This window comes from Numenius arquata, chromosome 5 (assembly GCF_964106895.1).
Source record: "Numenius arquata chromosome 5, bNumArq3.hap1.1, whole genome shotgun sequence".
NCBI lineage: Eukaryota > Metazoa > Chordata > Aves > Charadriiformes > Scolopacidae > Numenius > Numenius arquata.
In genome coordinates, this window is record NC_133580.1 from 65,245,663 (window position 1) to 65,268,151 (window position 22,489).

Consider the following 22,489-nt stretch of genomic DNA (forward strand, 5'->3'; position numbering starts at 1 on the left):
CTATGGGGATGCCTTTTACTTTTTTGAGATTGATCTTGTGGCCTTTTCCTGGCTAAAATGTTACCCTGGTTTAGTCGCTGTGCTTTATATCAGCAAGTGGGAAGCACTCATCTCATCCTGCAGCTCTGAGGAGTGTGAAACAGGTTTTGTCCAGAGAAGACATTCCTGGTTCTTAGACATCCAGTAAAGAAAGAGCTCACAGCCTTGATCCCCAACAGATCTCATGTGGGTTTTAGATCAAGTTGTCAGGTGTTTTACCTTACAGAAGAATGTCCCGTGTTGTTTTACTGCCCATTGAGCAAGGAATTACCAGTCTGCTTATGGCATAGAGAAGAAGTATTAAGAGAATACGTTAAGAGAATAACATCCTACGTGATTTTCCACCATTACTTCTTGTACTGAAGATTCTGAACAAGCTCAGAAGAACTAGACACAGCTGCCTTTCTCCCCAACATAATTTTCTTTTTACTATAGGTCAGATTAATACTTCAGAAGAATTTTTACCTCCTACTCTGTCTTGCTTTAGTTTTGTGGTTAAATTAAAAAGAGAGGCAGGCCATGTAAATCAAAGGTCGAAAGAAGAGTATTTTCATTTGTTCCACCAAACGTTGTCCTACCTTATTTCCCATCAGTAATAATGGAAATTACCTAAATTACTTTACAAATTTTGGGGAGGTGATTTTCTCTTTTCCTCTTTATAGTTATCTGAAAGTGCACCTCTCACACAAACATTTACATTCCTATTTACATCAGAAATGTTTTATTAATGAGAGAACCTGTTTACAGCACTTATTTCATACATATCAAAGACACTTTCTTTAATACTCTGTGAAAATTAGGAATATGAGAATACTCATGGTTTACTCACACTATATTGGATAGAAAATCTATAGTTCATATCTTCTATACATGAGTTCCTGGGATTGTAAATATGAGGTAAAAAGCCCCCAGACTGTAGTTGTCTATATCTGAAGGGGTGAGGAAGAGGCTGACACATAAGAATTGTGAGTGTCCAGACTCTTTCTTCTTATTTGGTACTTCTAACCAAACTTAAAATTGTCTCAGCTTCAAAAGTTTCCTTCTTTGTTCAATAAGTCATAGGTTTCCAAGATTTTTCTCAGTATTCTAATTTAAAAAGAGCGCTTTAATTGTTGTGGCTTGTTTTCTCTTCATCAATGGGTTAAAGTTTGTTTCTTATAGGTCTTGATTGCCATCTAGTGGCCATAGTTATTCAAAGGACTTGGTGTAGAATAAAGCTGAAATTAAAAAGGGTATGAAAAAATTTCAGGATTTTTTTTCTCAGTAAGATAACTATGAAAGAATACATGAGGAAGAAAGGTACATGATGTTTGCTTTATGTTGTTAGGCCTACTTGGAATATAAGGGGTTTGCTTCCTTTTTTGCAAAGCATTGCTCTATTAATAAAGGTTGATGTTAATTTTTACTCTGTGTATAATTTCTTTATTGGAAATAGCTTATAGTTGTTGGGAAGAAAATTAGCGGGATGCATCCATTAGCACTCGAAAGGATCTTGTGTCATCATTTGAGTTTGAGGGTTCAAAAGCTGACGAGGTATGTGGTGTGCTTTTTCTGGCAATTTGAGTTTTGTTTCCGAAAGGTGAATTTTTAGATAAATGCATCTGTTACTTGAAGTTTCTTTCCCCCCAGAATTGCATTTCCTAACTTTGGAGGGAGTTTATAACTCCCATTTGAAAAGTATTATTCATAGAGGACGACCATCATATTTCCCCTGCCTGGGATGGCCAAGTAGGGTAGGTCTCCTAAACAGCACTTGGCCATGATCATTGCCCTTGCTTAACCCTTTGCCAATCTAATAAAAATGTGACTCTTTCTTATCTGTCTATATCTATATATATTTTAAAATATGATCACAGTTGTCTACAGTAGAAATTTTATCAGTGTAATTTCTGTTATTTCTTACTTTGTTTTGGTTTTCCGTTTTTCTAAAACACGCCAAAAGTTGCAGCAACCAGTAGATGAGTCTCAGAACAGATCTTTAACAACGATTACGGTATTCTCATATAGATGTGGGATGATAGAGGGAATATAAATTAGATTGGTCATGTAGAAAGTCTCTATATATTGTACTTTAATATGAATTTTATAATCTTGACCATTGCCGTTGCACTGTCTGCATCACAAGCATAAGTCCTCTTAAGATCATTTTTCCTTTTCGGTAGAGAAGCGTTTGAGGGAAATGAGATCATGTCACCTGTGCTGTTTGAACTAAATGCAATTGAAAAGTAGGGAATGCGTTCCTGGTTTTGAGATCAAAAATTTGTAGTAGGAAGGGGAGGATTTAATTGGCGTGTAACAAACTCGTGGTGTTCTTAAATACACACCTACTGCATCATTCAGCATCTTCGTGAAGAAAGCTGGAACAGGTTGCAGAAGATAAGAAGCAAAAGGCAAAATAGCAATCAAAAAGGGGATACAGAGTGTGTGCTGTCTGGTAACATTTATTACTGCATACTCTTTCTGTTCATGGTGATTTTCCTAATGTCGGATAACTATAAATTTCAGCTTTATGATTCATGGCTGGGCTGGTGAAAGAATTCTCTTGAGCTGCTACTGTGAAAGTGTTAAATTTTAGCTTATTGTGTAGTTTCTCAAGTTGACAATTCGATCAGGAAATGTCTGCTTTGCACATTGGCAAGTTTCTACCTGTTGCCCCGGTTCTCTGTGTTCTGCGTTTTCAATTGGAAGAAAAAAATTCCAGAGCCTTCATATGACCCATAATTACCCCAAAGAATAAAGTACAAATAGTTAGAACTGATGCAATAAGCACATGAAAAAAGCTTAGTTGTTAAACTTTGAATAGTTTGCTTCTGCAAGTGGCTTTCTGTTAACTCGTAATTCCCTATTTATCAAAATTTCTGTGCTTCAGAACAGTGTGAAGGCAATAAAAGGAGCAAATAATTGCTATAAGAAGTCTTTGCTGAAATGGGTTATCACAGTGGAGGAAAATACAGCATTCGTTTCTGTTTGTTTAGAATTATTAAGTTTAAAAAGCAACCTGTAGGAGCAGTTTCACAAATTCATGGGCTTCTCAAACATGCAGATGTTCTGATGTCACTCTGCTGTAGGCTGACTTTTTTCCAAACCAGAGCATGATACTTTTGAAAGACATTTGTAGATATTTAAGCTGTATGTAGATTGGTATATCATCAGTTTTGTTGGGTTTTTAAAAGAGCAAAATTAAGTGAAGAATTCTCACTGTGGATTTATTGGCAAGATAGAAACTTGGATTTTTTTATGTATTTTTTCTTGCCTGCAGGGGGTGATTTTTGCTCATTATCATAACCACTGAGACATTTTGAATTGCAGTAAAACTTAAAATTTAGTTGTTTCTCTAACAAAGCATAGATACTAATTGTGTGCATGAACTGAAACAATTACAAATCTTTCAATGTATTTGTATGGATCCTTAATATTTACATTTTATTATTATGTGATTATTGACTCAGGACTTTGGTTTCATCTTTTAAGAATTCTCTTGCTTAGAAAAGCGTTTTATACCTGTTAAAAATGGTAATTTTGCTGAATAGGTAAGATAAACACTTGATTTTTGTACTAAAGCCGGCTTCCACTAATTGAGGTTTATATGGTGTTTAACAGAAATATTCCATGAGTTCGGTTGTCCCAAGCCAAATTTAAAAAAAAAAATCCTACCTCTATAAGGTAGGAGTTGTCTTTGGATTTCAGAAGTGCCAAGTTAAGCGCTACTCTCCGATTTGAAATAAATAGAATAATTAAAAACTTTTCCAGTTATCCTCTCCCTTCGTGCCTCTTCAGCTGCCTCACACCTGGATGCGCTCATTCTGCTTTTTTAACTTTGATCTTCACCCGATGATGATAAAAACACTGCAGCCGTTGGCTCAACCAAAACCAAAAGCGAGGAGGATTTTCATTCTAACAATTTTGCAGAAATTTCAAGCCCAATACATTGTATTATTATTTAATTTTGAACACGGTGCTGTATGGAACATCCTGATGGATTTCAGTCAGTGCTGCTAAAGACTAGATTTTATCTTTTACTGATGAAGATCTCAAATCATCTATTCCATTTAAAAACCGAAAAGAGGTTTACGGTTGGAGGGAATAGACTCCCTCCTTGCTAATGATGAAACAGTAAATATTTAGGAATTGTAGTCGGCAGTTGTCCATTAAATTAGTTTGTGGAACTGTTCTGTGTGTATTAATCGCTGTGTGATGTTAAGCACCTACAAAAGCAAAACGCTGCCCTTGCTTTCAAGGCCTTTTTATTTGAGAATCTTTTTGTAAGGGTAGAAAGTGTTACAGAGATACCGGCTGTTGCCTATCATATATTGAACTGGAGAGAGGCTCAGTGGCACTACATCTAATGCTGGTTTTCCTTGCTTTTTCTCTTTTTTTGGTTTGTATTTTAGAAAATCTTTAAGGCAAAGGAAGGGCTTGCGTGTATAAACTTGAATGCAAAGTGTGAATGTGCCGAGGAAGCTTTGGGTACATGACAGTTTGTCTCGAGTTTTCTTGAAAGGTGTGTTTAATCTCATAATGCATTTTTCTTTTTCAGGTTCTTTTGTCCTCCTCCGTGTGTGTATCTTATGGGCAGTGGATGGAAGAAAAAAAAAGAGCAAATGGAACGGGATGGTTGCACTGAGCAAGAGTCACAACCTTGCGCCTTCATTGGAATAGGAAACAGTGACCAAGAAATGCAGCAGCTGAACTTGGAAGGAAAGGTAGAAGAATTGTAATAAACCACTCAGATTACTGCAGAGGATGTTATAGCCATGCGGTGCATCTCTTAAGGAATACCCTTGCTTATTTTTGATCGCTTTATACTGTTATAAGCGTATATATATATTTTGTTATACTGTAGCAGATACTCCACCAGTGGTTTTAAAAAAAAAAAAAAAACAAACCCTCAAAATTATGTATAAAATTGAACAGGTGGATTTGGTTTGTGGGATCACAGCAGGGCACCGACTTGTAGGTTGTTGATGCAGAGTCAGTAGGTTCTTTGGTAGGCACCAGTGGGTAACTGAAATAAGGTTTCTGACCAAAATTCCATGTCCGTCTCCCTGGTTTGCATGAATGGATAATCTCATCAAGGAAGTATCTGAACATCATCTGCTGCTAGAAGTGGTCTTTAAGTCCCTTTACATAAAAATACAATTGAAATAGCATCTTAATAAATTTAATAGATTTTTTTTTTTTTTTAACAGTGATATAACTTGCTATAAGGGTTTTTTTTAAAGATATTTGTGGTGACTTAAACAGTTGGAATAGAAGTGGCAACACGTGAGGGCTCATTTTAGCTGTTGTTTTATTAAGCAGTATTTTACAGCTGCCTGGTATTTCCAGCACAGTCTACTTAGAAATGCTACGTCTGTTGCTGAATAGGAAAAGAATAACAAAAGTTTTTTGAGATTTTTTTTTTTTTTGAGCTCCTGTTGTCACCTAGCATAAACACTTAGCTGAAAGTAACTTTCTAGTGTTTCAAAGCCCAGTCATCTCCCATCTTGTCGAGAAAAGGTTGGCTCAACACGTTTTCTACGCAGGCAGACTCTTGTGTATGCCCGGTGTTGTGCCCGTATAGCTCTACTCAAATGTCATTTTTAGTAGTGCTCTTAACCTCCACTCAGAGCTGGCTTTGGCACAGCTTATAGTCTCTAAGCATCTCTTCTCCAGTCCTGGTAAGAATCTTTAGAAAGATAGAATAGAATATACAAGTTGCTAAAGTACTGAAGTCAGGTGCTAGACTTCACGAAGCTAAACTGTAGTCATAAAAGATACCCATATGGAAGAGATGGAAAAAGCAGTTTCTGATCTGTTTTAGAAACTATTGCATCAGTTTTTCTATTTTGTTCATAATATACGTAGTTTCTTGAACTGGGTTGACTTGAAAGAAGAAACAACAGTATGTTTTCACCTACAGAATTATTGCACTGCCAAAACATTATACATATCAGACTCAGACAAGAGAAAGCACTTCATGTTATCGGTAAAAATGTTCTATGGCAATAGTGACGACATTGGTGTGTTCCTCAGTAAACGGATCAAAGTCATCTCCAAACCTTCTAAAAAGAAACAGTCACTGAAAAATGCAGATTGTAAGTATTTGACATTTTTTTTCTTTATGTAGCAATTAATTTTTGCCTCCTACTAATTTTTTCTTATGTATTCTGAGGTCTGGCTACAAAGTATATACAACTAAATTTTCAATTTTTGTTGTTTCTAATGTATTTCGGAACTGTATTTTAAGGTATTTCAATATAGATAGGTTACACTGAGTTTTATACATTCACGGTTAATTATTTAGTAAATATAAAAGGACCACCAAAAAAATTTTATTCTGAGGAGCGAGTCCTTGTAGACAAAGGCATAAAGAATGTTCTGCCTCAGCTTTCTGAGCTGTTGGATCGCTCAAGCTGCCGTGATCTGGTGCCGAGGATCTTTTGATGAGCATCAGAGATAGCTTTCAGATCGTGATAACTGAGTAGCATCACGTTATCCAAACTGCACAGTGTCACATCACAGCCACCTTCTTTCTTTCTGTCTCATGCCATTTTCCTACTGGTTTTTATTTTCAATATGTTTTGCCCGATTCCTTTTAACTAATTGTTTAAGAAATCTGTTGGGTGATATTTCACCCAGATTTATTTGCTTACCGCATTTTTCAACTAAAGCTGTCTCTGGTGCTAATGTGTAATTTGGAGCAATTTTGCTTTTCCTCCAAAGTTGGGGGTTTTTTTGCCTGCCATACCACTGGAGCACCTCAAGAGATACCTTTTTTTTTTTGTTGTTGTTGTTGTTTGTTTTTTTCTTTTTCTTCACCAGTGCTTTAAAAGGCTCTTCCGTCTGTGTTGGGCTGGACCCCATTCACCTATGGGATGTGGATCTTGGGGTGGCTCTCTTGCCACATGGCTAAAGGCAATCTCTTGCTGTGCAATTGTGGGCTCAGAGTGTGGCTTTGTATTCAGACAGGTAGTTTTGATGAACAGTGAATATGAATGGAGCGTTCTTCCACAGTAAATATGAACCAAGTCGAAGAAACATACCTGTTTTGATGGCAAAATTGCTGATTTTTTTTTTCTTAGGGGAGCAGACTTAGCATTTCTCTCTCTTGAATCTGAGTAAGTTCAGATCTGAGAAAATTTCAAGTTGCAATTTTACATAGTTATGTCTGTGCCTTTCAATTGACCGTGATTTGTAAGAATAATTTTTCTTTATACTTCTTATATATTTCACGTGATTGCTGAAACTTGTCCAAGTACTTCACGAGGGCAAGCTAAAGCTTCTGCTCAAATAATCAGTTGCCGGAAAGCTGTGAACGGGACTTTTCAGCTGGCAAGCACTAGCCCGTTCGGCTAAGTGGCAAAATTCTGTGAACTAACATGGCTTTGGAGAACAGCTACTGTGTATGTTATCCCACTTGGAATTTTGCGATTATATTTGTGAGGGACGAAAAATAAATATTTTCTAAATTAAGCAATAGTTGAGAATTATTTCCTGGTTTCCAGTATTCAGCCGTTTGTTTTACTGTATTTGTGACTTTTTCTTCTTTTTCTGTGTAATAATGAAGTATTTTTTATAATCTCAAGTCTGTATGTGTTCCTTGCAGTATGTATTGCGTCAGGGACAAAAGTGGCACTATTTAATAGACTTCGATCCCAAACAGTTAGCACCAGATATTTGCACGTAGAAGGTGGTAATTTCCATGCCAGTTCACAACAGTGGGGAGCATTTTACATTCACCTCTGTAAGTAAAAATAAAGCAATATTTTTTTTCACCTCCCTCCCTCTATCCCCACAAAAAAAAAAAGTCCTGCATTTTTTTCTTCCATATTAATTGCCCATATACAGATATATTTTTTTTGTTATGGAATGTATGTTTGATGTAATAGTGTGATGTTAAATGTTCCTCCTATCGAGGAAAACAGTGATTAAAACAAATAACGTGAAAATTCCTGTTTCACGCAGTGGACGATGATGAATCGGAAGGAGAAGAATTCACCGTGAGAGACGGCTACATTCATTATGGGCAGACGGTCAAACTTGTATGCTCAGTTACTGGCATGGCACTCCCAAGACTGGTACAGTTTAATTTCTCCACTGCTGTAATTAATTTGTAGATGGCTACTTAGTGTAATTGCATAGTTGGGTTTGCATTGGTTGCCACTTTCGGCTTTGTATGTTTACTTCTGGTAACACATGTTTTTCATGGAAGATGGCATTAAATTTAGTAAAAGCGTGTTTTTCAATCTGCAGATTAATTCTTTAAGCAGAGAACAGCTTGTAAACTAAGCATAGGGAATTTTTCAGAATTCAGACCTGCCAAAGTAGGTTAATCTGAAAGCTGTCCTTAAGAAAATGTCTATTTTGAAGACAGTAATGTAGGTCCCAGTGCAGGAAAATGCTTAAATATTGATATTAAATAGATGAGTAGTCTTTGCAGCCAATGGGACTGTTCAGCACAGCTTTAACAGTGCTCTATGCATTTGAATCTAAAAGCACTTCTATGTACATCTACAGATACATAATTATACGTATATCAGTTTGCAAAAGCATTTTGGGCGTTTATTAATACTGTCTGTTTTAAATATGGAACATTGGAAACGCCTTTTTTTAGAAAGAGACAATTTCAGCGCTTGTCTTTGTCACAGATAACAAAAATGATTATGACCAGTTAAGGTTTGTGAACCAAAAAAATTATTTTATTGTTGGATACATGGTAATGGTTTTTATAAATAAATTTAAGTTTAATTATAGATATTTTTTCCTCCTATTTTATGCACTTAATGCCAGCCAAAGTGGAATTTTATGTGACTGTGCTTCACTGGAGATCATCTGTGAAATTGTGGGTTTTCAGTCCATTACGAATTTCATACAAGGCTTTGCTAATTCCACTTTTAACTGTAAACAATTTTTAGAATGCGCCAACGTAAAACCAACCTTTCCTGCAGGCAGGTTTTTGTTCGCCTTCCCGGACTGATTTTACTAGGACTGTAATGAGAAATTCTCTCCCAATATCCAACTTAGCTAAAAAAAATACAATAACCTGCTCAGAGTAAATGGTATAACACGATGATTTGAATAGATATTTTTATTATTTTTTTTTAAAAAATTACATTATTTGACAGAAAAATCCAGACCTGCTTACTACTGATCTGGTTCAGTGCACATGAAATCCAGTAAGAGGATCTCACTTTATCTGTGGGCTTCGTATTAATATTTTCTTACTGCTGAAAGGAGATGCATTATTTTGGATTCCAGAAAAATTATTTGTAGGTAGAAATAGATCAAAAAACAAATTAGGATAAAGGTTCCTGGTTTGTTTGCTGTTGGGAACGTTTGTCATGCCACCTTACAAGATTGATTGAAGGTGATACGATTAAAAGGTAACTTGCAGACATTTTATGGGTTAATACAAAGACCTTTGGAGAAACAAGCTAACCTTGAAACTTATATTGCTAATAATGCCATTTGTTATCATTAGAAATCCCAGAGGACATGGTTGGCTTTCTGATTGTCGGCTTAGAAATCTTCAAGTACTTTGACTGCTGCTTCTGCTGATGTGGCATAAATGAAGTATTAAACTTTTTTCTAGAAGTTGAGTTAAAATTCCAAGCTACAGATTTCCACTGTCTGTAAGGGAATAATTTTTTTTTTGATTTTTCAAAATAAATTAGGGTAACAGCTCTGAATTAAGTCGGCAGATATTTTTTCACTGAACTGCCAGATGTAAGGAACGATTCTTCTTTGCAGTTGTTTTTAAGTAACATTTAATGACCGACTGTTGTTAAGATACGCCATGATTGTTGTTTGCAAAACTGTACTTAAGGATATCCCAATACCTTTAAAGTAAATCTTTTATTATTTTCAACTGTTCTCATTGAGCAACCAAATGCTGTTGATGCTGTCAATGGTGGAAGCTTCTGTAGACGTCTATTAATACATGACCTACTGCTCTCTTGTCTCAGGAAATAGAACAAAAGTAGATTTTGCTGAAGCTTCAAGTTTCTTCCCCACTCTTATAGCGGAAAAGATAAAATATACATGCATGTGGCACATTGAGGCTGCAGTACTGAGTGTCACTTCAATGTTGCGTTCTTGGTTTCAAAAGCTTTGAGAATTATCAATCTGATGTTGGTATTAAAAGAGGAGGCATGGAAATTTTAAAACACAAATGGCCTTTCACTTCCTTTACTAACAGTACATCTGTATTCTCCAATGTAATGAAGTACAGAAATTGTCCTAAATATATGTGTACAATTTTCATTCACAGATAATTCGAAAAGTAGATAAACAAACAGCGTTATTGGATGCAGATGATCCAGTATCGCAGCTCCATAAATGTGCATTTTACCTTAAAGACACTGAGAGAATGTATTTGTGCCTTTCCCAGGAGAGAATAATCCAATTTCAAGTGAGTTGTTTAAAACTATTTCAATAGATGAGAAGCGTGGTTGCGACGTTTTCCCAAATCCTCCCAAAATATGTGTGAATGCTGTTTTTGCAGTTGGTTTTGAATGTGAGTGTAATGTTTTGTTTTGACAGCTTATACAATACGCTAACGAATTGTGGGTTTGATCTCATGTGTACCTTAGCGTGCTTTTAGCGGACTTTCGGTGTGGTAATTCCCATCAGAGCAATAAGAGCGTGACCAAGTTCTGACCTACCAAAGAATTGCAGTTTTCAATTTGCAGCTCAAATAGCAAAGGGTGTTGAGAGATAAGCTCCAGGAAGGTGGCCACACTTGGGAAAGACTTGGGACTTCCTTAGGAGAACAGCTGTAGCTGCTTGGGTAAGAAGGTTAGAGGTAGGAAAGGGGGAAGCTAACTTTTTAAAGATTTCCCATAATTTAAGGGAAGGGACAAGAAGGTTTAATAGAGGCCCAGTTGACTTCCATCCTGAATTGGGATGATGGAAAGAGAATATGAGAAGCTTTCTTCATATTTCAGGAAGCATATTCCTGACTTGTGGCTCAGAAAGGGACCACATCTATTGATTCTACCCACAGCAGAGATGTATCTATCAATATACTTTCTTGTAAAGGAGAATGGACCTTCATCAAGCTATGAAATGGGAATTGTGATAACTAAGGATCAGCCTTGCTGTTTGATCTTTCTCGAAGCATGTTGTGAGAAGGGCTGGACGCAGAAGCAACTCTTGCTTCTCTGACATCTGTCTTAGTTTAACACCCTGGAATTGCCTGTGGGACTCCCAGGACATTCTACCACTCTTGAGTTTCTGCAGCACTTGTGAAGCTCACCCTGATACGAGCTCTGAGCTTTCCACGTGGGTACGGCTGAGATAAAGGACAACCCGCTATTCTGAATTCTTTTAGCGGAGTAGGTACCCGCTGCTTCTACTTGTTGAATAAGATCTGTTAACTTGCACATCGGGCTGTTATCACTCTTTGGTAAGTGAAATCACTGTGGAAAATAAACTCCTTCTACCAGTGGCAGGAGAGAAGTCCCATTTTATCTGTTTTTTCCTGTGGACCAGAAGACCAATACCAGAGAAACAGGCATGTGTAGCATCTTTCACCTGCTCCCTCTTAAGCATTTACTGTTCAGTACAGTTCGTATAAGAAGAGTAGACAGACTGTGGTCACTGTAAAAGAAGAAAAGGCAAAAAAACCACAAAAAATACACAAACTTTACTTTAGGGTGACAAGTCTCTCTTGGGTGAATGGAAGTAGCCCAATATAGAGACCTGGTCGCTTTATGCAGTGCAATCCTCTGCCAGCATCCACACTTCTTGTATTAAGGGTTCTTAAAGGCTGAGTCCTTCACTATCTTTTAATTTAATTTTGCAGATGTGTAGTCTATCAGTTTAATTCCTTTTGAATGTGCTGATGCTCTCTTTTTGTGCAATATTCTGCTGCAGAAAGTTCAAGAGGTTTCCTGTCCTCTGCGTAGTATACTTTTGCTGTATTCGTTTTGAATGATCTAATAGTTCCTGTGAGCGATTCCAGTTTTGCAGGATTTAGTGAGCAACGGTTCTGCATTCACCTTAACCCATCAACATCTTAATTTCTTCTCTCCAAATTGGAGAATCACAGTCTTTATGATTTCTTCTGAGAAGATCTGCAGCTCTTTGGTGATTTTAGTTGCCCCTTCTGTACCTTCTCTTTTTTCACTATGGCTTTCTTAGTTGGGGAGACCAGAACTGCACACAGTATTCCAGAATTAGGTGAACAAAGGATTTACACTGGCAAAATAATACCTGGTACCTTGTTCTCAGTATTTTTTTTCTGATGGTGTCCTACCTGGTATTGCCACTTGCATCTGCCATTGCACCGTGAGCTGGTGATTTCAGAAAGCTGTCAGTGGTTTCTCCAGAATCCTGAGTTGTAACTACCAGTTCCAAGTTCAGTATTTTATGGGCATCATTTAGAGCAGGTTTCTTTAGAAACATCACTTCTATCTAAACTGAAGCTCATTGCCACTTTTGTTTCCCCTCTATGTTCATTTTGATGTCCTTCTGGACATAGAATCCGTGCAGTTGTAACAGCATTTAACTACCTGAAAAACTTGGGATTGTGCAGAAGTTTGAATATTTGACTTTCCCAACACACTGGTGAGCACATTAAATAAAACTGATTGCAACAGCAGCCTCGAGGAGGGGGCTGCACTGTTGGCTTTTGTGCGTTTGGAAAGGAGAAAGACTTTTACGTTCTATCTTTTGCTTTTTGCTTTCCTTTAATTAGCTTTCTATTAAAAAAAACCACCACAACTTTTTCTAATCATTGTAATTTAATTTCTTTAATATCCTTTGATATAGAGCTTTCTTGAGGGTTGGAGGTTTTTTTTGTGGGGGGTGGTGGTGTTAATGGTGTTTGTTTGGGTTTTTTAAATCCATATGTATTATATTCTCTGGATTCCTTTTGTCTGTGACCTTGTGTTTTAGCAGTTCTTGGGGAATTCTGTTCATCAGTTAACGTTAAGCAATTTGTTTCCCATCCTGTCTCCATATGAAGCTAGTCAATACATGAGGTACTGAGCGTGGTATTAAGGCATCTCAATCTTCCCGTTGAGCAAATTTAGTTATGAAAAGAAAGGAAAAAGTGCCTGGAGTTAAACTGCTGTACCTGGACGTGACAAGGAGAAGTGCTTCTCAAGGAAAGGAATCATAATCTTTCAAGGATTTCTGTGACAGAAGGAGTGATGTCTTCCTTAAGTGATTCTTGACACAGCAGGACTTTCAGAACAAATTCTGTGGCCTTGGCCTTCCACTTTGTGGCAGGGGTTTTGCAGCTCTGAAGAAGCCGGTCAAGGATGTTGTACGGGGTCGTTCATTTTTGATATCCGTGGTTTTTTTATTCCTCATGAGTTGAAGTACATCCATCCATGCCAACAGGCATTGCAGTCAACCTGCAGGAAAAAGTCAGGCATCAAAATAGGATACAACAGTTCCTCTCTTGAAGTTGGGCTGGTAATTTAAAAGCTCTGTATGTTTCTAATAAAAGCATCAGTTGGGTCTTGAGCTTGGAAGGATCTTGTGGTTACTATCCCCGCTGCACACTTCCGTTGCCAGCTGTTTTCAAGGGCTTTTTCACATGATCCTCTCAGAATGAAGACTCCATGTGAGAACGCAGCTTTGATCTTAACTTCCTTTCACCTGAACTGGTAAATTTGTGCTAATTGAAGTTTATCTAACAGTTTTGAAGAGCGAAGGTTATCGTTACATACTTAGATATCCTTAAAGCTTAATGGAAAAAAGCATAATTCAGGTATTAAAATTAGAAATTTTAAGTCCCCTTTTTTTCTGTGCCTGTGTTTAACCTATACACGTTTTCCTTATTGTTTGCTAGATGAGGGAATTGTTCGGAGAGGCTTTTGTTGCCATAAAAAAAAATTGTCTACGTATGCATGTATGTATGCTAGTGTATTAATATATTGTAATATTTACAAGGGGACAGGGAATGTTTCCGACGAATTTCCAAAGTTGCCATTTCAGCTTCTCTCCCGTGTCTTCGCACAAATGCTGAAATATAAGCTCGTGTTTTCCATCATTTTGTGGATGGCTAAAAGAAAAAAACCCAAATCTTGGCCGGATGTAAATCATAAGTAATGAAAAGTATCCCACTTCGGACTGTAGCTGTTTTAGTCACGTTGCATTAATAAAACAAGATTTACTTTAAAGTAGCTAGTTGCTGTAGTTTGTTGGTCAATGGCTATTGAATAATGCTAAAACTTTGAAAGCTGAACTGAAATAAACCCCAGTAATAAATAACCAGAAGGTTGGAGAGGTGACAGTATCATAGGTGAGCTACAGTGTTCTGAAAAGCTTTCATTTTCTACTAATTTTGCTGAAATGTATGTGACTATTTCCTGAGATCATATTTTTAGAGGAAAAACAAAAGGAAACATGTTTTTGAGATAATAGATGTTGTTACTGGCTGAGGTGGTTCTTAGCTCTGTGACTTGGTGGATGAGTCTACAGGTCAGATTTAAAACTTTTCATTCTTTCTTTCTAAGGCCACTCCATGCCCAAAAGAACCAAATAAAGAAATGATTAATGATGGAGCTTCTTGGACAATCATTAGCACAGATAAAGCAGAATACACATTTTATGAGGGGATGGGACCTGTCCATGCTCCAGTGACACCTGTGCCTGTTGTAGAAAGTCTTCAAGTAAGTTTGTTTTTGTTTTTTTTTTTTCAATAAACTCTCTTATGTGAGCTTACTTTGTCATACTGATTCAACCTTCATGGTACCTTTGTGGAATATTGTAGTAAACATTCTTAATAGCTTTATAAATAGGAAAATTACTTTATGTTGCAATTATTTTTCATACCTACATTTCAGAATACATGAGCCTGTCCATCACAAGAATAATATTAATATTGCTCTATACATTAAGAGTTTTATTTCTTAAAATATTATGGTAGTGATAACCTTAGGACTTCTTTTTGATTATTTAGAAATTGGTTTTGACTCTTAAAACAGCCAATTATAGATCAAAGAGAGTCAGACTGAAACCTTATTAAGAAAATCAGCGATTCTGCTTTGGAAAAAACTCGAAGCCCTTCTAACGTTCTCTGAAAGATTCTTTGCTCTTTGTTTTCAAAGCCAGGTTGACTTCTAAGTAGCCACTGTCAAAACTTAGAAGCTCCTTCAAGATACCAATTTAATTGGCAGTATCTTTTAGATGTGTTACTTCTTCACAGTTCAGTTGTGTAGGTGTTTCTTTCTGTTTTATCCAGCTGACGGAAGCAGCGCTGTTTACAGTTTTTGTACACATGGAGAGAATTTTTTTCTGTTTTCTTCTGAGAGGAGGGGTGTTTGTTTTTATTAATGCATTTTCTTTTTGTGGATTTTCTTCTTTTTTTAATACTCGCTCCCTTTCCAGTTGAATGGTGGCGGGGATGTAGCAATGTTGGAACTTACAGGACAGAACTTCACTCCAAATTTACGTGTCTGGTTTGGGGATGTGGAAGCTGAAACCATGTACAGGTACAGTATTTCCTACTACTTTTATGGTGATTGCATTTTACTGAAGCTTTGAAGACCGTATGCTCATGTGTATACACTCACGTGTGTAGAAAGGGATCTGGGGCTGATGATTGACAGAAGGCTCAATATGTGTCACCGGTGTGTCCTGGCAGCCCCTCAAAAGAGGTAATTAACCCACTGTATTTAGCATTGATGTGGCCTCCCCTTAAGCACTGTGTGCAGTTTTGGGCCCCCCAGTTTAAGGAGGATGTTCAGGTATTTGAATGTGTCCAGAGGAGGTCAACAAAGCTGGTGGAAGGGCTGAAGGCATGTCCTAGGAGGAGCGGTTGAGGACTTTGGGCTCAAAGGGTGACCTCGTCGCTCTCTACAGCTTCCTGAGGAGGGGACATGGAGAGGGAGGCGCTGAGCTCTTTTCCCTGGTGTCTCATGCCAGGTCATTCTCACACTTCCCATCCCTGGAAATGTTCAAGACCAGGGGCTTTGAGCAACCTGCTCTAGTGGGAGGTGTCCCTGCCCGTGGCAGGGGGGTTGGAACTCGATGATCTTTAAGGTAGGTCCCTTCCAACCCAAACCGTTCTATGATTCTGTGACACGTGGGAATGGTTCAGAGCTGCACCATGGGAGGTTCAGACTGGACATTAGGAACCATTTCTTTCCCAAGAGGGTGGTCAAACACTAGAACAGGCTTCCTGGAGAGGTGGTCACTGCCCCAAGCCTGTCAGTGTTTAAGAGGCACTCGAGCAATGCCCTTAATAACATGCTTTAACTTTTGATCAGCCCTGAAGTGCTAAGGCAGTTGGGCTGGACGATCATTGTGGGTCCCTTCCAAGTGAATTATTCTGTTCTATTCTTTAAGCTTAAGTTTTATTACGCTCAGATGACTCTCCTGTTTTTCAGATGCGCAGAGAGCATGCTATGTGTTGTTCCAGACATTTCTGCATTTCGAGAGGGTTGGAGGTGGGTCCGTCAGCCAGTCCAGGTTCCAGTAACTTTGGTCCGTAACGACGGCATAATTTACTCCACCAGCCTTACCTTTACGTACACACCGGAGCCGGGGCCACGACCACACTGCAGCGCCGCTGGAGCCATCCTCAGAGCCAACTCCAGCCTCATGGCTTCCAGTGAAACAAACACAAACAGCGAGGGAAGTTACACAAACGTCAGCACAAACCCAACCAACGTCACATCATCTACAGCGACTGTGGTTTCCTAACTACTGTTGTTTGTCTGGACTTTTAACTGACTTTTAAGTGCTACGTTCAAGAGAACTGAACAATTTTTGTGGTTTCATGGGAAAACTCCTTTCCATTTTAGGTGATATTATTTGAACCTTGTTACCTGCAAGTGCTGATCTGAAATATTGAAGCCACAATAAAAAAAAAAAAAAAACCAACAACAACAAAAACAAACATCCAAAACATAAGAACTTTATTGAAAATCTATTTTTCAGCTGTTTTTTTTTTTAATGGGCAAGAAACAAAAAATGTGGCTGGGATACATGTTGAGCAAACTAGAAAACATGAACACAACATAGTTTTTATGGACCAAGGAACTTGTATAAGCTTTAGTATAAAAGGTACATTTTCACCATACCTTTTTTGTATCACAACATATAGTACACTTTTGTTACCAAATAGTTTATATTTTTTTTTCCTCTGAGCTTTTGCTCTGAAGTATATTCAGGTTCCAAGCCTGACCATGCTTGTATAATCTAATTACCATACTCTTCCAGTTTTAAAAAAATATATATATTTTTGGTCTGTGGCTGGAACTGTTCCTTTTTTTAAACTGAAGTCTTGTGACTTTTTATGAACTGAAATTGTTTTTATTTCAGCAAGTAGAACCTTGTAAAGGCCAGCATATTTTTTTTAAGATTATATGAAGTCTGTGCAAAAGCTTTAAAAAATGCCTCTGCCTTGCCTGCAATACATGCAATGTATGTTAACTTTAGTGCTCTGTTTTCAGTCATTGTTAATAGTTATTTCTGTTTTTCCTTTTTTTTTTTTTAATATGTATTTATAGTGATAATTCATGAGGTTCTAACATTACATGAGTTTTGTTTTTTTTTTTAAAGTGGCATCTCAAGCAGTCATATTAATGACTGTTCGTGTCACAGGCATACGTTGGTGTTTTTGAAGAGTTGTTACTGGGTTACTCCCCCTCTTCCTCACGCAGTCATATTGCATCTGAAAACGTTTCAGGATCTGTTCAGGTTTTTCTAATCTTGTACATAATTTGTATTAAGTGTAAGTTAAATGTTTTATTTCGAGAGTGGAATGTTCCCAATAACTTCATTAGGCAGCATGTCTTCTGTCTTGTTGGCATGTAACTAATACCATGAGAAGTATGTGCTACAAATGGGATTGGTAGGTGATGCCCCTCATCACTCGAGAATCACGACCAGCATGTTTTTCTTCATAACTGTTCAGTAAATTAGGCCAGGTTTTGGTGTAACACTTGTCTTGAGAACGTGCTTTCATTGTGAAGTGATCATACCGTAATAACTAGGAAGTAAATTTTCTTACTTTAGAAATGGGCAAATAGCGAATCGTAAAAGCACTATGAAGATGTCAGCTCCTCCCATCCTGATTTCCTGTGGGTTTCTCTTTCCCTGCCAACAGCTTGTGCAACATTCAAGTCTTCTCTCCATCATAAATTCGAGGCTCATTTGCACTTTGACTTTGTTGGTTGTTGCATTTTGGTTTTCGTTTGGACTCTGCCGTGTCTTGTCCCTCCTTGTAGACCTGCCTGCTCCGTTTGTATTTGAGAGTATCCCCCGGTAGGTCGTCTGTAGTCACGGAACTAGGCATAGACTCCTAGGATAAGTTCCGATCGCGTGATCTTCCTCTTGAAAAGCCAAAATACAAATCTGTTGGTGTGTTCGGCCTTTTCTACACCCTGAAGCAAGAGCCACAACTGCTGTGTAAACGTGAACCTGTGGCTTCCTGCAGTGCGTTGCTTTTGAGTTTATCCCTTGACAGTTTTCATAAGGTTTTGGTTCCTTTTTTATTTCTGACCACATATTCCAGTTTCAACACCCATTGTCTCTGCACCGTGTTTGTCTTCTCTGACGCTCCATTCGCTTCAGTGCTCTGGTGTGTGTGTGTGTGTGCGCGCGCGTGTGAAAACAACGTGGTTAAAGGAAGAAATGGGTTGTAAAGCGTATTTAGTGAAATCGGTGCCACTGTCCTTCCGAAACGCACTCGTATCCTGCCACAGGCCTTGGTGTTTTGCTCTTCTGTGTTACAGAACTTAACTCCCATGACACAGTGGCGATGCTGGTTCCTAGCACTGGTGAATGCTGCCTCACCTCATCTCCAGTTCAGTGACCAAGGGCAGGATTCATTGTGGCCTTATCTCTGTTTTCAACTGTTTACTGGCAATTACTTGCGAACCTGTTTACCTTTGTATGTTGCTGTACGAGTTGGTTTTGATTTTGTTGTGGTGGCAGGAATCATTTCACAGTGGTTTTGTTAGAAGCACGTATCTTGCAGTATGGCTTAATTCAAGAGCCACAGATTTTCATCGCTAATTAGATTGAGAATTCAAATAAGCGATATATGTATCAGATTTAGAGGGTATTCAAGAACGAACCATGATATACACACAGTAGGCAAACCATAACAAGCCTTTTAACCTTCAAAGACTATTTAAAATAGCTTTTTCAGAACTTGACACCTGCTTTTATACTCATTATTTTAAAATTTTTACATATAAATGCAATACTTTTTATATTCAGTTTCTTTACTCGCAGTAATTTTGCCCAGTAGATGTAATACTCCTTGAGTTGTAAAGAACCTAATGACCTAGCCTAATTTCTGCTGTTCTACACACTACAGCCAAGTGGGTGAAATAAGAAAAAAAAAAAAGACTATTAAGTTTTGCTTACAAGACCATTTTAAACCCCGTTTTTTCCCCTCGGGCTCGTGGCTCCGTTGTTGCCAGTAGTTATTCCCTAGTACAGAAACGGTCTTCCAGGTCCTCCCTGTTGTTGAGGTGTCCGGTTGGTCAGATATTTTATCTTCCTGAACTATTCCCTGCGGGGGTGATATTGTTACCTTTATTGGCCTTGTGAGCTGTTAATCAGTTTTCATGATATTAACAATATCTCAAGATTTCGATAAAACTACTTTTCCAATGTTTCAGTACGAAACTCTTATAACTGTTCGAGTCTAGCTGTTAAGTCTGCTGTTAATTCTATATACATAGAAATTGAGTCTGTGTTCAGAATGTCGTTATAGTTCCAACTATAGGAAGAAAAAGCAAATGAAGTGCTTAAATTTAGCTATGCCTTTTCTTGTTTTCTTTTGTTTGGAACTGCATTTCAGAATTCAACACTAGCGTAGTCTTTAATAATCCGCTGCTGCTGGTTTTTTTCCTAATTATTTGCCCTAAGGGCATCCCACAACTGTGTTAATAATGGTTTTCTGTCCTTCTCGCCGTTGCCCAGGCTGATGAGTTCAGGATGGTTACCCAAAAAGACCCGAACTCAAGGCATAAATCAGTGAGTTCCCCGCATACAAAAATACTAATGCCGAGTGAAACAAATCATCTGTTGGACGTAAGGTACCCACTTGTAGATGAAATGACTCCATGGAGGTTGCCCATCTTGAGACTAAGATGCTCTTCGATTATTAACCAGATTATTTACTTTCTCTCAAAAGCAGCTGTGTTTATGAGTACTGAACAAACGTGTATACTTTCCCGTGCCAGACTTTTGACTTTGTTTTCAAGCACTGTACTGTGGGATTGAGTGGCAGCTTTGTTAGAAAAAAAAAAATAAATAAAAAAATTATATTAGGGTTTCTACTTAACCCTTTTAGGACTGAACAATTCCTTCCCTTTCGAAGCTGTAAAATAAATGAGCAGTTCTAACTCTGTAAACATTCTGTGTTCAGCACTGCATTTGCCCCATCTGGAGGTGCTATGCTAATGTCATTTTTTTAAAAAAAAAAAAAAAAAAAAAAAGAAAAATAAATCCTGTAGCATGTGTATACATTCAGTCTTAAAAGGGTTATTTTTACAAACTGTGCACCTGTAAAGTTTCTTAGCAATAAGGTAGAAAAATGAGCAAGTTTTTACCATAATTTTGTAGAATTAATTGCTCAGTTCCATATTTCATCAAGAAAAACCCTGCAATATGGGCAGTTTTGAGGATTAAATAAAAGTGAAATGTAAACCACATAAAAGTGTTTTTTGTCAAGTGTACTCTGTTGTGTGTATGTGTATATACTATCCTGGTTTTCTTTTTTTTTTTTTTTTTTTTTCCTACAAGGCTAAAGATAAAATGCCTATGTTACTGTTGATGTCACAAACGTAATGGAACATCTGTGTTACCTTTATGATATCATAAAAGCAGTTATGATTCGATCAGGTGTTGGAACTTGCCACGGTTTTTGTGGATAATTATTTTTTTTTTTTCCAATGTTAACCAAGGGATATGATTGATTTTGCTTTTTATTTGGTTTATTATTTTTTTTTTATTTTCTTTTTGGCGAATGAACAGTGAGGTCATCTATGGAACCAGCCCAACACACAAGAAGACCAGCCCCCGGAGTGGAAAAGCCGTCGGTAGTTGTGAGGCTGTGCACGCTGGACTCCACTTAAGCGCCGTATGGAATGTCCACCCAAAAATCTCAATGGATTTAATTATCTCTTGTATTATTGCTGGAGTTAGATAAGAAACTGGGTTGTTTTTTTCCAATAATGTAAAAAAAAAAAAAAAAACAAAAAACAAAAAACAAACAACAACAAAACCTACTAAAAACGGTTCACTTTTTTAATATTATTTATTAAATAAGAAAAAATGAACTGTGTTTAATTGTTTAAATTCAGCAGCTTTTATTGCAACTAGGATACCTGACTTATCTTCATCCTTTTCTTGGTGGCAGGCGGGCTGATGTTTCTTTCCGTTGGTTAATAATCAGAGCTGGAAATTTAGCAAGGTAGCTTGTTTCTTGCTTTGACGGAATATTCTAGCAGCAGCTAGAAATTACGGGCTCTTTTAGTTTGCCGCTTGGGAGGGCAGAAACCTCCCAGTACTAGGTTTGTGTTAAACTAAGACAAGGACTACTGGTTTATCCAAGGGGCCAGAAGTGGTTGTTTGGAAGGTGTGGTGAGAGGAGAGAGAGAGAATTTTCTTTGGGGGGAAAAAAATAGATCCTTTGACCTTAAGGAAGCATCACTGGTTTTTTATTGAATGCCGTTGTAATTAAGACACATCAAATAGCCAGAAACCCGATGGGGGTAGCGCTGCCGTTTGAAACGGGGAGAGTACGGGCAGATGACGTTTCATAATTGCTTTAAAGACTCTTTCAGGCTATTTCTGGAATGATAAAATGATGCTTCTGGAACAGAATAGGAATTAGATCCGAGTTTTTTGGCAAAGAGAACAGTCGCTTGGTAAACTTCAGTGTTGGTGTAGTTGGAAGAAACAGCGTGGGATGGCGCTGGTCTTGGGTAAAGAACTACAGATGAATTAAAAAATGTCTAAACTTTGGCAATTGGCTATATATATATAGATAGATAGTCTCAACAATAAATCCTGTTAAAATCCGGAGGAGAGGATTAAAAGGTGAACGGTGTGAAATTGCTTGGCTGGAGGGATGCATTCATTTGGAGGATTTCATGCAATATGTGCCGTTTCAGAACACCCAGAATTACGGGTGTGGGATGGGTAGTTTGCCTTTCCCGGTGCTCTGTTTAGGTTGGGGTTACACGCTCCCGAGAAGGGTAGACGAGACCCCTCTGTGCTTAATTAGGGTGTCCCTTAAGGATATTTATTTCTGGTACCCGGTAGCACGTGCTCAGCGTGAAGCCGAACGCGTGGAGAGTTACAGCCCGTATTGCTTATTTTAAAATACTGTTGTATTGAATATCGACACTGGTTATGAATACTAAAGAGAGAAGTTAGTGAAGTCTTGGCTCTCCAGAGGAGCAAACTTGCAAGCGAGCTGTTGGTCTGAAAGAGATCTGATGAAGCCTTTGGAACGTGCCATCTTTCAGGTTCTGCGTCTCCT

General features: G+C 37.9%; 1 protein-coding gene across 2 annotated transcripts in view; it reads left to right on the plus strand.

Moving 5' to 3' along the window:
- RBPJ (recombination signal binding protein for immunoglobulin kappa J region) overlaps positions 1 to 20,414 on the plus strand; it is a 65,805-nt gene extending 45,391 nt beyond the window's left edge. The window contains exons 4-11 of one of the 2 annotated variants that reach the window (XM_074147115.1): positions 4,577 to 4,742; positions 5,942 to 6,116; positions 7,628 to 7,765; positions 7,987 to 8,099; positions 10,292 to 10,432; positions 14,493 to 14,648; positions 15,367 to 15,470; positions 16,368 to 20,414. In XM_074147115.1, coding sequence (XP_074003216.1) covers positions 4,577 to 4,742; positions 5,942 to 6,116; positions 7,628 to 7,765; positions 7,987 to 8,099; positions 10,292 to 10,432; positions 14,493 to 14,648; positions 15,367 to 15,470; positions 16,368 to 16,683 — 1,309 coding nt within the window. In that variant the 3' untranslated portion in view covers positions 16,684 to 20,414. The remainder of the gene's footprint in view (positions 1 to 4,576; positions 4,743 to 5,941; positions 6,117 to 7,627; positions 7,766 to 7,986; positions 8,100 to 10,291; positions 10,433 to 14,492; positions 14,649 to 15,366; positions 15,471 to 16,367) is intronic. The other variant, XM_074147116.1, reaches the window with a different exon arrangement.
- The last annotated feature ends 2,075 nt before the right edge of the window (positions 20,415 to 22,489 follow it).